At 36.6% G+C, this 16063-nt stretch overlaps 2 protein-coding genes across 2 annotated transcripts; both read right to left on the reverse strand.

The window, feature by feature from the left end:
- Nucleotides 1-684: 684 nt before the first annotated feature.
- On the reverse strand, nucleotides 685-3253 carry LOC116129936 (pentatricopeptide repeat-containing protein At3g06430, chloroplastic-like). Its single transcript, XM_031415691.1, has 2 exons — nucleotides 2724-3253; nucleotides 685-2245 (listed from the first exon to the last, which is right to left on the reverse strand). Exons 1-2 carry the CDS (start codon nucleotides 3090-3092, stop codon nucleotides 1136-1138), a joined length of 1479 nt encoding a protein of 492 aa, XP_031271551.1. The 5' UTR covers nucleotides 3093-3253; the 3' UTR covers nucleotides 685-1135.
- A 575-nt stretch (nucleotides 3254-3828) lies between these two features.
- LOC116129395 (squamosa promoter-binding-like protein 1) lies at nucleotides 3829-11135 on the reverse strand. Its single transcript, XM_031415142.1, has 10 exons — nucleotides 9961-11135; nucleotides 9522-9703; nucleotides 7731-8386; nucleotides 7441-7515; nucleotides 7242-7351; nucleotides 6996-7120; nucleotides 6658-6799; nucleotides 6335-6482; nucleotides 5079-5717; nucleotides 3829-4550 (listed from the first exon to the last, which is right to left on the reverse strand). Exons 1-10 carry the CDS (start codon nucleotides 10542-10544, stop codon nucleotides 4092-4094), a joined length of 3120 nt encoding a protein of 1039 aa, XP_031271002.1. The 5' UTR covers nucleotides 10545-11135; the 3' UTR covers nucleotides 3829-4091.
- Between the last annotated feature and the right edge of the window lie 4928 nt (nucleotides 11136-16063).

The raw sequence follows: 16063 nt of genomic DNA on the forward strand, positions 1-16063 counted from the left end.
ATTACGTTACATCATGTTTGATCCCTTTTACATTGCTTCGTCAGCTTATCGAAGAAACGGAGGAATATCATCCATTTAAACGCCAGCGTTTCAAGGTTCATTCAGTTGAGCTGAAGTAAGAATTACTTTGCCACTTCCTGAATATTTTAGTGGGGTGAAGATGGGGTGGACTTTTCCACTCCCTATGATGACAATAAAATAATAAAGATCACGTTATCCCAGCAATGCATTATGAACACTTTTAAGGAAACTGAACAATTTTGGGCCATAACCCATTCATTGATTGAGTTGGCCTCATCACCCATGACGGCCATAAATAAAAGAAAAAAATGATTTGAGTAGCATAAGCCATAAGATATTTTACTAAATTTTCTGATTATTTTATGAGTCACAATATACAAAACAAAGGGGCCTGATTGCACCATCAGATGATTTCTCAGCAAAGATAAGAGTAAGACCTTTCAGCTTAGCACTTTAGCAGTGCGCAACTGTGTAATACCAATTCAGGTTTGTTCTGTTGCAACCAACAATTTCTCTCTTGGGATTTCAATAGTATTCTTTTCCCGGTTTCCCGCTTTTGAGATTTGTCAAACTCAAACAGCTGCTAATAGCAAACCAATTCAGGCATAAGCTTTTAGCATAATTTTAGATTTTCTTAGGAGGAAGGCAAGCCAAATAAGAATATGAATCAGAACACAATGAATTGTATATACTTCGTACATAAGGTCCTCGTAGTAGAAAGAAAGAAGGCAGGAAATGTGATGCTGACACTATTTGGAATATCACATTACAGAAAGAAAAGTAACAAAAAAAAAAAAGAAAAATATCTTCAAGTCTACAGAAACGCAATCATCAATTCTATTGCTACATCAAATCTGTACACAATTAAGATAGCCAAATAGTTGTCAGTGGAACAATGGAGATATCCAATGGACTGTTACAGCAGTGTTGCACCAAACATGAGGATAGAGGAGTAATTGCAGTCTTTTCTTAAATAAAAAGCTTTAATTGCTTGCTCAATCAGTAATTTCGCTGATATAGCCTAGTCTGTCACACATGAAACTTGGACAATCATAACACTTCTAGTTGCCTCAGGTTCTCAATCAGAAATCAACGCACACTTCATTTCAGTAGCTTAATCGTTTTTAGGAGCCTCAGCAAGCATCCTCAGTCTCTCCTGTTCTAGATCATATACCTTGTCATTCATACCTACCTTTGCATATGCCTCCATCATGATATCAAATGTTCTAGAATCTGGTTGAGTTTGCTTCTCTTTCATCCGCTTAAAAACTCTCTCCATCTCCATCAAATCCTCAGCCTTTGCACAAGCGGATATGACTGCATTACAAAATGATGTATTCTCAGGTATCTCAAACTTTGCAGCCAACCTAACACTGCTAATAACCTTGTGGAATAGACCTGCATTAGCATATCCATTAATTAGACAACAAAATGTCTTGGTATCTGTTCTCATACCCTCAGCACGCATCTGTTCAAATGTGTATTCCATGTGTTTTGCATCCCCTACATCTGCAAAAGCCTCAATCACATTGTTATAAGTTGAGGTTGTCCATGGAAATTGAAGCTTGCGCATGTATTCCATCACAGATGACATTTTATCATACATCCGTTTCTTCCCATAAGCACCAATCAATATGTTAAAGGTCCTTGTTTCTGGCTCAATACCAAAATTACGAAACTTTTCATACCAACGTTCCATCATATCAACCTGACCCTTGTTAGCAAATACACTAATAACAGTATTCATTGTCCAAACATCAGGCTTGCATGTTGTGCTCTCTAACATCCCTGACAACACTATCTCCATTTGATCGAACTTCCCTGCCTTACCATATCCACTTAACACAATGTTTTGGGTGACTGTGTTTGGAGTTATCCCTCTTTCATTCATTTCTTCATATAAAGTCTCAACTAATTCAAAAAGCAAAACATCAACACAAGCCTTAATTAAAGTACTATAGGTAAAAATATCCGGCTGACATTTAGGAAGGGTTTTCATTTGGTTAAGAACAGAGAAAGCCTCATCAATGAGATTGTTTCGACAATAAGCCGCAAGTAAGGCAGTGTAAAGTTCAGATGTGGGTTCAATTCCTTCTTCTACCATTTCATCAAAAAGCTGATGAGCACGCTGGGGTTGCCCAGATCTTCCAAGAAGAACAAGGAGTTTCATATAAGTGCCCTCTTTTGGCTCATAAAAGGGTTGTTCTTTTAGCATCTCAAACACCTAAAAGCATCCAACTTGGCCATCATTATATACAACAAGCAATTATAATAACAATGCTCAGTTGCTGATTTTTCAATACTACTATACACAATAAGCAATTATAACATTACAGAGTTGTTGATTTTTTTAATACGTTATTATAAAGCTACCTTAAGCAAAAATTTAAGGGCCTACAGGGTGATAAATCCAATTTATGAGTGTTATATTTGGAAGCTTTATTACTGAAAAAATGAGATGCCCAGAAAGCAAATATTAAGGAATATACACAAACACCACAAAAAAAAAAAAGCATTCAACTTCGTCATAATTATTATACAATATACACAACAAGCAACAACAATACCCAGCTGTTAGATTTTTGAACTCTACTACTATAAATCCATAATTCTAATTTCAAAGCATCATATATTGCAGCATTATTATTCACAATATGAAGAATTAAAAAAAAAACCCAAAAAGCAAAGATTACAGAAATAACCTCAAGGGCTTGGAACCACCGCTTCTTGAGAATATGATCAGATAAGGTTTCAGTGACAGTGTTGACCCAGGCCTTAGCTTTGGCCTTGCGGTCAAGTTTCTTTTTAACATTTTTTATGGGTGTTTTCTTTGAGCGATAACCAGGTATTGAAGTCTCAGAAACGCCAGGGTACTCTCCTTCTTTCCAGAGCCTCTTTTTAGGAGAAGAATCAGTTTTGGCGGTTTGTGCAAGGGATGCACACTGAATAACGAACTTAAAGTTCGAAACTTGAGACTTTTTTTTGGTGAACTTGGTCTTGTCTTGAGTGTGAGAAAGAGGAGAGGAAAGAAGTGAAGAAGAGAATGAGAGAGATATCGATGCCATGCCCATCTCCACCAAACAATAACTCTCAAGGACTGAGAAAAACTGAATGAACCCTTGCTCAAGTGATGGGGTTTTGCTATAACACTGGCTTAGTGACTTGGTAAGGTTACTGTAAGAATACTTTATTATACATCATGTTTGTTATATCATATATGAAAAAGCAGGATTCAGGAAGTAATTTTTGAGCTTATTATAAATTTTATTTTGTCTGTAAATCTTTAGTTCTTTACTATATGATACCACTGCCTGTCACAACAGTGGTAATAATTTTTTTATTTTTTTTTTTCCTTGAGTTTTAGTTGGTTTCAATTACACAGAATTTATCCGTTTTGAATAAAGTTTGGATGGAAAAAAGATCTATTGAAATAATAAAAATCTTCATGGTCCCTATACAGCAATTAAGTTTACCCAGAGCAGCAACACAATCCCATGTGTCCTTATGATCCAGACACATTTATTTCATTTCAAGACTCAAGTTGACTTTTTGGAGTTTGGTAATTTTGTTCAAAGTAATGGTCTAGGTCCTCTAGGAGATGATGATTGATGAGTTCCAACTTCTTCTTAACATCATTGGATTCTTCAAACTAAATCTAACAACACAGTCAAGTAGCAACTGCAGCAATGTGGCATCTCAATCACTCTTATGCCTTTGCTTCAAAAACACCCTCAAACTCACAAGAACTATTACTGTTATGTTCATTTGCTGCAATGTCTAATAAATTGTATAGACAACACAAACATGTAGCTGAACTTTTCCATGTATAAAAATTAAAATCAACTATCATTGACACATATACAACATTATTTTTCACCTGAGATCTAAATCCATACAAATCAGCAGGACTTCTACATTCTTCTTTATGTAAAAAGGGCAGAAAATGTGGGGAAGAAAAAAAGTCCTGGCTCATGTCTCGGTGAACCAATTAGTATAAATTACCTTAGCTAAACCACTTACTTAGAGCAGTTCCCGCCTAGTGTCTCTAGGAACTAATTATTATAACTAACTTAGCTAGAGCCATACTTGAGCATTTCCCATCTGAAGGGCCGGAACACATAAAGAACTTCGGGTGAGCTTTTGAAGAGCAGTGCCACGCAGACACAGACAGCTGCAATGGCCACCATTGAAAGCATTGCAGGCCTGTATACCAATGATGTTCTGGGATTTCCATAAGCAAGCTTCTGTTCACAGAATTTGCAATGTTGCAGCTTCACTTTTGTTTCGATCTTTTCAGTCTGGAAGCTAACAACCCCAGACAATTTAAGCCCATCTGATGGTTTCTGCTTGGTCATGCAGTCCAAATGGTCACCAGGCATATCTAGGACGACATGCCCACTTTCCGCAGATTTCTTGTTGATTTTTCTTTGGACTAGATTAATATAGGAGTACTGGCCTCTCATGCATGCATAATCATTTGGTGTCATACCTGTACTGTCACGGGAACTCTTCCAAGCCTCTATTCCCACCTGAACATGACAACTCGTATGAGCACCATCAAAGAAGCACAAGATATACACAAGTATCAGAAGAAATCATGTATAACAACAGGATGCAATAACAAACAATATCGGCATAAACATGAGGTCATCTATTGCTTTAAGAATTAATGACTTACATAGACTTCCACCTAAATCAAATCAGAACTGGGTATAAAATTTCAAGCAAATTCTTTATTGTAATAAACTAAAAAGGTATATACTTTTATGCAATAGTGCTTCACGAACAAAAATACAGAGAGAGAGAGAGAGCAAGAAACTTTAACATGATTAGAAGTTAGCAGTCTACTTCTCTGAGTTATCCAAGAATTTCATGTTTTGGTTTAAGTTATCCAGGAACAAAGGTCATAAGTAATTTGGAATTTGCATATGCCAGAAGAACAAACAAATCATACATGAGGGTCACTTTTGTAATCTTTGGTCATTCACAAGTCAAAGAGTCAAACTTCAGTAACTGGGCTTAATATACAACAAGTAAATAAGGGGATGAGAAGATACCAGTCCAGGATCATCAGTTAAGGCATCCAACAAATTCTCGGCACCATCCCTACAAGCTGCTAAATGAAGTGGAGTCAATCCAGCTGGCCCAGCAACATCAGGTTTAAATATGAAACTGATGTAGCCTCCATCCAATTGTTGCTTCTCCTGAGATCCTGGTCTATCTAATACTTTACCTGGAGCATAACTTAATAATAGTTCCACCATCGGCCTGCAATTTCTTTGCACAGCTTTGTGAAGTAGACCCATACCTAATAATGCAAGCTCAATGGAATTATGCTCTCCTCTGTCAACATTTCCATCAAACAGAATGCCCAAGAGTTTCTTCACTACGGCACACCAATCATGTTCCATTGAGAATTCCATAAGCCACCTGAACCGTTTGAAAGGGAAGAGATCTGAGTTGGGATCCACATCACCCAGCCTAAACTTCAGACGAGTTCTATGAAGAAGCCAACCCATTTCATGTAAAAAGTCCAGCGCTTGATTCTTGACTTCAATATTCTCAGCCTTCTTCTGAGAGTCATCCTCAATCTCAACAGCCTCAATTGCACCCTCAAGCATACAAATCTCAGAACACATTTCTTGCTCTGCGACTAAGAATGGAAAGCTGCTGCTGCTCAGACCATGGTCTTCAACCTGATATGACAAAGACCAAAACCTCAAAATAATATAAAATACACATGAATGAAAGAGAGCAATAGGAAATAATTATTTCTTGTACCAAACTCTTGCAGCCTCTTCTATAGCCTCGGTCAATTTTCTTTTCAAAAGTTGAAAATGAAACTAACAAAATATTTTATAAAGAAACAGTCAATGTTTTCTTTTTAAAAAGATAAGAAAGCATGAGATGAACAAGGAGTGCATATCTAATCTCAAATGAGCTACCAACAGCAGGAACTCAATAATCGTCTAGAATTTCTAAAATGACCTGAAGTTTAGGACTTGAAGACGGAGGATGAAGGGAAAAAATAGGAGAGGGATCTGGGATATTTCACAGGATTCTTATAGCTATAATAAGTAATCTACTGGATCGGAATCAATTTCTAGTTTGACGATCCGAAAGTAGCATCTATCAACTACAGGGGATCAAAAGTCATAACCAAAAAAACAGATTACTAGGGTAATAGTTAAACACTCCTATTCAACTTAACTCAGGACAGCACCACAAAAAATTCATAACAGGACTATACCAAGTTTACTTCATATAATACCAAGCAATACAACATGATAAAAGCAACAAAGGATATCCAAACCTCAATGAATCCTCTCCCAGAAACATCTGGTAAAGAGCATTGGAAGGTCAGGTATTGGAGCTCATCATGTTCATTAGTACTGGCACCATCCATTAAATCATTGCAAGTTCCCTGTACCAGATACTTTCCTTCTAGAGCACAGAGTAATCTGACATCAAAAAATAGTAAGATTTTATCAATCTTGCAGTAAATCTAACAAAAAAATTATATTAGATCAATAAAAAGAGAAACTAAAATGTGAGAATTGAGACTATTTCTTTCTAATCTACTGTCTACTATGGAAGAGTATAAAGTAAAGATGCATGCAAGGAAGACAAAATTACCTTGTTGTGGTCCGGAAAAGATTGAAACCTTTAACTGTAAATTTAGCTCTCTCAGACACAGACACTGCAATTGGCTTGATACTTGAGATCCTGCAATTTTTATGGCTTTTTAGAGGTAAGGGGGTGTCTAAAACAACCTGGCCTGCATCACAGACATAAGATGTCACAATGTTTTCTTCTATTTGCACTGCCACTACAGAACTCAGAAATTCACTGGCCACAACATGAAAAGGGGGTTCTGAGAAGTCTCTTTCATTCTAACAACAACACTACACATACACAAACATACACGTTCACACAATGAGAGAGACAGAGAGAGAGAGAGAGAGAGAGAGAACCATTATATATAAATGCCACAGAGTGTTGCACCCTAGCATACAACCATCCTGTTTTCCAGAATGACTCATCAGAACCATCAAGAAGCTTCCTTAAACTGGAGCCCAAATGTGTCGTATCGACATGCGTTGTTTCACTATTGCTTCTAATCATCAACCTACCTAAATGGGGATCAAGAGCTAAATTCACCCACAAAAAATAAAAAAATAAAAAAATAAAGAAACGTCTTGGAAACAACTTAGGAATATACCTCCTCCCATGCGGGTTTACCCAGACGAAGGTATATTGTTAGTATAATACAGCCAGGTCTTATATAGCTTTCAATGTCTGTAGGACTGTGGGATAACCAATCAAGGATCTGGGAATTGAAATTTTTTTATCAAATTTTTCATCCACTAAGGGAACTACAAAATCAAGTTTTGCAACCAAACAGGATCCAGAAAATACCTGTCTTCGCATCTCAATAGGGAAATCATTAGGGTCCTTCCCAAAGAGCTTAAAAACAATCCGGTCAGTTCGACTCTGAAAATTGGTAAGAGATATTGTCAAGAGAAACAATCATTCAAAGAAATGTAGCAATGACATACTTGTACTAAAGCATGCTTTATCATTACTGGCTCATTCAGAGTACAAGACCAAATCAATGTTCTCTCTATAGAAGAAGAACATCAATGTTGACACCCCTATACGAGAAAGCCAGAGAAATTTGAGCTCTAAGCTTACTGTCTCAGTTATACCTGAGCCTCTCCACTAGAGGTAGATGGTGACTGGCTAGAAGTTGAATCAGAATTTGCAGTTGTATGGGGTGGACTTGACTTGTTAGAGTCTGGCTGCACCCATATAGGGCAATAAAGAGAACCAGTTCCACGATTTATAGGAGCATGAGACTTCTCTAGATTCTCTCCATTTTCTTGAGAATCATCATAAACATAGTTCAAATCAAAATTATTAATCTTGCTCCTCCCATATGTAGCCTCTGGTTCATTTGCTTTAGTTGACAGGCTGCCTCTTGAAGGAAACATTGCTGTGGACTGGAAACCTGACGGTGCTTGTACACTTCCAACTTGAGCATCATTGCTAAATATTCTATTCTGCACCAAATTAGAAGCAGGTACAGCTCCACATTGGATCATGGATCTCGTGGAGTCTGAGAATCCAACACAATTATCTATCTTACAGGATGAAGTAGAAGGTCTAGCAGGTTCAGGAACAGTTGAAACCACATCCAGAACCTTACCAACATTCCCCAAAGACATCCCAGCATTTGGCATACTTTGAGATCCTTGCAGCAACCCAGATACATTCCCTACATTATTTGTACCAACTAGACTAGCCAGGTTCCTCAACAGATGAGAAAGCAGATCCTGATCCTTTGTTTGATCAGAGTTATTTGCTGCAATTTAATATAGAAAAATCTACAGAGTCAATGTGTGCTAAGAGTGACACCTAAAAGGAGATTAAGACAGGAACACATAACACAAATACTTTAGTTACAATTACTATAAGATGAATGACACTTACTAAGATGAATCAGCATTCAACATTTCTAGATTATGTAATATAGATATCTCCATTAATTGAGGGAAGGAATTGTGCCAAAAAAATGACAACCAGGCAACAGAAAGGTAAGCTGATCAAAGATAACCATTATTGATAGAAGAAGAACCACAAATGAGCCATCCACACCAAGGGTCAAATAGTCCAGGCCATTCATAACACTAGGTCATCTTCCATGCGTGCCTTAAACAAAGGGAAGATGCTACCTAGACAGGAGACAACAATATGCTGTGACTCTGAAATTTTATCCTTCAACTGTCTATCACTTGGCCAAGTGTTCACTTCAACTGAATTACATTCCTTAAACATCAAAGAACTTATATAACTAAGTTGACACTTGAAAATCTTGTATAACCCAAACTAGCATTTTGCCATCCTAAGTTCTACTACTGTGGTGACAGGAGTCGAAGGTGGAGTTTAGATTATTTAAAGAAACGCGACAAAAGAAGACATCATTATGCAATGAAAACATTAATTTCATGTCAAGTTCTATATAGTACTTCAACTTTCAAAGAATCACAATTTCAGTCAAATTCCAATCAGAAAGATGGCACCACTGTTTTGAACTCGGAAATAAAGTAAGAGATGCGAAAGACAAACATAAAGACTAAGCATCAAACCGCCCAATTTTCATTAGTGCAGCTTAAAATTCAAACAATTTTGCAATTTTCATGGCAAGAAGAGCATGTGAACTGGTCAATACACGCACCTAACATCCATGACTAAAGCCCAGCCTTGTACATGAAGAAATGTATAATGATTTAACATCATACATTACTGTGATGTCATTTCTTATAAGGTTAAGCTTCCAGGATTATTGGTTATTTAACATCATTAGAGCAGAATTGTACGATTGCAATGATATTAGACTATCAGCTGATTATTCTATCAAATATACTACACAACCCTATTTACACCATTATATTAGTAAAGCAGAAAAGTAGACAGATTTCAGCAAATCAAATACTTACAGTGCATATTTGAAAGAATCCTCAGTAGACTTATCAATAGATAACTACTACCCCTTTCATCGATCAGGGAGCCTCCATTGACTACATTATCAGGATGAGTTTTCCTTCTTCGTTTGTTATGGCCAGCCAAACGCCGCCGACAACTTCTCTTACCTTCATCAAACTCTTGAAGTGCATGGAACCTGCCCATAAGTATAACCAAGTTGCATCTATCTGGAATAAAAATAAAACATTTTTCTACAACATACAACTATGCCTAAGGCAGGATTTACTCAAATCCAAACAAAATTTTGTTAGGAATCAACACAACTAGTTTTTTGAATCTAAAATTATAACTAGTGAAATGTATCCATTAAAATTATTGACAACATTTATAAACTCTTTCCTTTATTAATTTATTTTTTCAAGAGAAGATAGTCATACAGGCAATCCAACACACCTGCTACATTGCTGGCAGAACCTCTGCATAACATTCCCCACAAGCGCTTGAGTGGCCTTTGAATGAACATCACAAACCTTATGTCGCCGGTGGTAATCCTTGGCACTGCTAAGATCAGCCTTACAATCCTCCACCTGACAAACAGCACGATTTAAAGTAGTCCCAACAATCTTCGTTTTCTTCCCACTCTTCACCTCCCCATCCATTATAGGGTAAACTTGCCCACCAAGCTTTAAATTAAGTGACCCAGTCCCATTATTATTCAACTCTTCATCTTCAACAACCACAGCCCTCCTCCTCTTCTCCAATTCTCTGTTCGCTTTCTCGTTCAGAACATTGTTATCCTCTGAACATGATGACGAACTATTTGACAACCCAACATTTGCCGGTACTTCAGGTCCAACAGGTAATAACTGCCTACTTCTACAATCTGATGGTACAGGATTCAATGGACTAGCAGTAAACAGATCTCCGTCCCATTTCCAATCGTTCAAATCCCATTCCAAGCTCTTTTTACCAACCGCTTTTACACCCGACACCACCGGACCATAGAAATGGACCTTTCCTCCAAATTTAGTCTCCATCAACTCAAATTCCACAAAACCCAGATAATTGAAACAACCAGAACCCAATGCAACCAACAACAGTACAGTAAACGAACAAGAACCAAATAACAAACAAAGATCAAACCTTTTTACAAACTAGCAAACTCAAATACAAAGAAACATCAGAGCCCAATCAAAGTCCTAAATACCACCTTATCTATGTCCCCAATAGTCCAAAAACAACACACGAACACATCCATGGATCCAAACAAGAGCTGCCCACATGCCCAAAACAACACAATTACCCACTAATCAACTAATCACGTAAAAACCAACAACAAATTTACCACTAATCCCATCACTTGAACAAAGCTTCAAAATTTTCATCACCACGAAGCTAAAGACAACAATTTTATACTGGAAAACTTATAAACCATAGAACTTTATGCAAAATCACCAACAAACACAAAAAGAAAGAAAGAAAGAAACTTAACCAGAGACTAGTGAGCCTGTCAGATGCTGGAGCTTTGAACCTGAGAGAACCGTAAAGATGACCGGACAGAACAGAGAGAAGTGAGGAAATTTAGGAAAAAGTTAGGAAAGAGAAGAGTTAATTTGATATAAATGCGGTTTGAGTGGGGAGAGAGGGTAGTACACTTTTCGTTTATTTTATTGACGCAACCTTTAGGAATCTAAGCCCCACACCCCGTGTCTCTCGCTCTCATACTGTGAATGCTAAAATGGTGGTGGCCTACACCACGCGTGCACCCTGTATTGGCTAGAATCCTTAACAGTTTGTCTGTTTCTTTGGGTAAAAATGTTTTACTATGTCAATCTCCATCTGCACAGAATAAATCACCTCACTGACTGACACACATTTACGTTGAATTGGGTAAAGTTACAGAGACTTTGTGTCTTAGTTTTACCCTTGTGTGGGTTGTTTCAAATATCGATGTCACCACTGCTACTTTCCCTGTTGGGGTTGGTGATTGCCTGAACCTTGATGCTTATTGGTGACATGTGATTGGTGGGGTGAAAAAATTGGGTAAATACCAAAAAAAATTCCTTCCCGGAGGGTTTTAATAGTTTTTAAAAGTATTGGGTTTCTTTGTGACGAATATGGACAAGTTGATTGAAACAATTCAGTTAAACCAAGTCTGAGTGGACCAATAGCTAATGACGGTTCTTAATTGTTTGATTAGGAGGCGGCTTGGCTAAACCTTTTAGAATTCTAGGTACTAAACTCTTGTGGGACAAGTTTTCTCTTGATTGCATTCAATCTCGTACGAGCATTATATTTATTATGGGAAGAAGATTTTACAAAAGCCAGACTAACACACAGTGTGAAAATCAAGGAGATCAGATTATGGATCTGATTCTTCAATTTTGACCAAAACTAGAGGCCACATTTCAAAGAGATTTATCCTTACAAAACTTATTAACTCAACCATCAAGCTGTCACCAAATCTTGTTCCTTGGAATCGAATAAAATCATCATTTGAAAGAAGATAATATCAAATGGGTTGCTGTAACATGTATATATTGAGTTACTGCAACAACTGATAATCACCCTTTTGGTGCAAAAATGGACAAAACCTGTTGCTTATTTCATAATTTTGCTTAATGAAATTGCACTGTAATACTTTGAGGGGTAGTCATTCGTGTGACCAGTAAAGAGAAGCATTAGCAACAAACTGTAGACGGTGACAAGAGAGAGTCCAAAATGAGTCAAATTTTTACCCATGTCCAGCCAAATCCACTGCAGGCGGTCAGACCCACCAGCTTTTACATCTCATTTTCTCGTTGCATTTAGCTGGAGCAAATTAACAGGCAAGAGGGGGAACAACTACAGTACCCAATGTGAACGAGAGAGATCTTTAATCTAAAGGATGTACGAGACCTGTAACGATCCCGAAGATAACGTTACATCCATCTGAACCATTGAATGAAGATCCAATTAGAAGAGGTAACGTTACTCTGGTACTGTATAGCGTGGAAAGGAGGATAAGAACATATCCTTTATTACTAGGCGTGTAGATGCCAAGAAACTGAGCCATGTCCAACTTCTGGACCCTACTCATTACGTATGGGATACAAATAACTCACTGGGTCATGAATCATGAATGATTTTAAGCTTCCAAGGCTATCATATCACAATTTTATGTTGCTTTCACCGAAAAACAAAAAGCCAGAAATAATTTAAGGAATCAATAAAACCAGAAGATGTTCATGTAAAACCAGGGATTAAGATAACCTAAGCAAACTTGTAAGTCACACATACAAATGAAACATATATATGCATTTATGTGGCACGACACGATTGGTCGCCGAATTTGGAGAGTTCAAAGGGAGAAGAAAACCAGCAGCGGCCCTAACCATATAAGTTATTTTGATGCGGTCCCGGACCGAATTGTTGGCAAGTCATGTGAGTGGTATGGAGGATGGAGCTTGATGGAGAATATGGACCAAGTGAATTAAGAATAATACCCCTCTCCTCTCAACTTATAAAGTTTCTGTCTTTGTTTCCCCTTCTTGTTCATGGTCCATTTATCCTATCTCTCAACACTGGTCTCCACTACTACTGCACATGGTGGAGATCATACAGTCAACTAAAAGCCCCAGACAATGACTTAACAGTGAAGTTTCTGCACAAAATCTTAATGCCCTTCTCCTAACTTTTCATTAATGTCCACAAGGAAGCAACCATGCAATGCATTACCATTAATTATATATTGGATTCTTATTAGCTATGAGCTTCATCAGTATTTCACCTAACAGTTTCTTAATACAGTATCATAAAATAATACAATAATGTTATATTAAAGGCTCCAGGAGTTAATTAACTTGGATTTTTCAACTGTCATCAACCACTCAATATTGTCTTGTCTCTCAGATTGAGCTGAGGGGTCTTCATGTTTCCTTTGTGGGCTCAAATGGCATATGAATTAATTCCCTTTGTCTATATTCTACACGGGAGAACTTTGCATGATTAAAAAAATAAAAAATACTTCTTATGTGCAACATTCATCTAAGTATATTCACTATCATATTATTAATTAGTTTTAGAGATAATCAATATACCCATTCGTAGGTAGCCCAGATAATTAGGACAAAATATAGATAAACGTATAATCTCAAATTCAATTCTCCATCTAAACATCCACGATTTAAGTAAAAAGAAATGAAATAATTGAGTTTAAAAAGTAGCATCTAAGTCCCTGTATTGTTAAGTACATCATCATATATTGGTCCCATAGAAAAAGAAATTAAGTGAATTGAACTTCACTTGGGATTTGGAGATATTTTATTTGATGAGATATTTTGAAAGCAAATAGTGTCATATTATTGACAAAATTTGACAGTAATGAGGAAGAAAGAGATACCTCTTTCTCTTTCTCTCTGTCTTCAAAGTTGAAACCAATTTTGTTTTTTTTTTTTTTATCATCATTCGCTTCTCCCTCTCTATATGAAAAAGCAAATGTGAATGTGAACTCATGGTTTATAAAAGCAAATTAATGGAGGCAAAAAAAAGAAGCTTTCTTACATGATAAGACTATCTTTATACCAAAAACTTTTCGTGCAACACATGTACATCCATCCAATGGATGTATACCACAAGGCATTTGACATTTAGCGAAGAATTTTTTGTGATAAACATAATTTCATTACTAAATGTCATTAATAACAACAAAATTAGGTCTTGTTTATATATGACTTGAGTACATCACAAAGTTGATATGGGTTCAAATCAAACAAGACTATAAAGCATACAACTTTATGCGAATCCACCGATACAAGAAAAATTTTGTCAAATTTGGCTTAAGTATGTATCGTTTTCCCATTCATGGAGTCAATATTTATATATAATGTACCTATCTTATTAAGGACTTTAGTTTAGTGATCATATGTTTAGGAATAATAGGGACCATGTTAGTGTAGGTGCATTATTTGTTGTGTGTTATAATAATTGATATATGATATTTTATTGAACTTTATTTTGTCTTACAAACTTTTACAATCTAAAGGAGGAAGATTCCTGATTTTGGGGGGGTGGAGGGTTGGCTACTTGCCCTATTGACTTTAAAGTTTTGAAAATATCAGCACTTTGGACCTCAAGTTATAGAAGATGTTATAGGCTTTATCTATAGGTAGACTTGCACAAAATATTATAGATTAGAAGAACCCATTAATAAAACATCTATGACCAATTCTTCAATCAGAAGAACAAACGCTTTTGCCTCATTCAACATAAAATATGAGATGCATCATTTGCCTAACCTTCTACTCTTCTAAGAGTCTTTCTCTCCGAAACTGGTAACATGTCACAAGATGGTAACGTTACGTTTCTTTTAATAGTTTTTGAATCGTAGTTCAACTAACCTTTAGACCATAATCTAAAAATTAATTGGAATGATATTAAATTTGATGTTTGCTAAGATGCCATGGGTCAGAGATAACATTACGTCCAGAGGAGTACTAGTTGAGGATGGGTCATGGCTCATCCTCAAATTTTTTAAAAAAATTTTAATATGTACAATTTCTGAAGTTTTGCCCACCTTAACAGAAAAATTAATAGATAAAAATATTAATATATAATTAGTTTTTATCCTAACAAAAATTTCTGAATCCATCTCTGATGACGTCCCTTTCTGGTTAATAGATATAGTCTTGTAATCAACTCTTGGACCGCATGACTTGAGAATGGCTAACGGATCTCTCTTTTTGTAGTTTCTTCATTATTGCGTGTAATAGTAGGCAAAGACCCAAGTAAATATTTGAGTCAGTCAAGCCATTAACATTAGCTTCTGAGGGTCCACCCCCACCTCATTATCAGAAGAGGAAAAACCCAATGCAATGAGACCGTGTTGAAAAGGCCTTTGATTTTTTAGCCAATTTCAGCAGATTATTGTTCAGTTGTGGACCTTGTGGGCTCTAACACCCTTTCAGCTTCTCCAGTCCATTCCCGTGAATCAATAGCAAGCTTAACAGGACCATTTGATGTGAATAAAAAACCCGCACATAAATAATTTTAGCCTCTCCATTCGGCTCAACTTCAAGCTTATAAAAGTAAAGCTTTCTGTGAAACCTCTGTTGTGACTGTAAAAAGACTGAGATCCATCAGCCTGATTCATTCTTGCAAATGTGTATGTCAAAGGGTTTAGACGTAACATATGGGAGCCGAAAGAATGGACAAAGACAAACACACCAGCCCATTTCCACTTGCCTAACAAATTAATATCGTGTCCTTACAAAGACAAAAAATAATTGACAACAGAGAGGACAGTCTTACAATGTTTGTTGCTTGTGATAATAGGCAATATGCAGAGCATAAAATGAAAAAGGGTAATCACTCCAACAACAAATCCAAGTGGGAAAAAATTCTCTGCCAGCTAAATCCAGCTGAATGAGACACTATTTGTGATTAATGTTGAGCAGGTAATGCCACTAAACTAAACTCACTCATCACTCACCTTTTATTAAGTCGATGCAATAATATATATATATATATATATATACACTTCCTGTATTTCAAAATCAAAAACTGTATATCAAATATC

This window comes from Pistacia vera, unplaced genomic scaffold (assembly GCF_008641045.1).
Source record: "Pistacia vera cultivar Batoury unplaced genomic scaffold, PisVer_v2 Contig106, whole genome shotgun sequence".
Classification (NCBI taxonomy): Eukaryota; Viridiplantae; Streptophyta; class Magnoliopsida; order Sapindales; family Anacardiaceae; genus Pistacia; species Pistacia vera.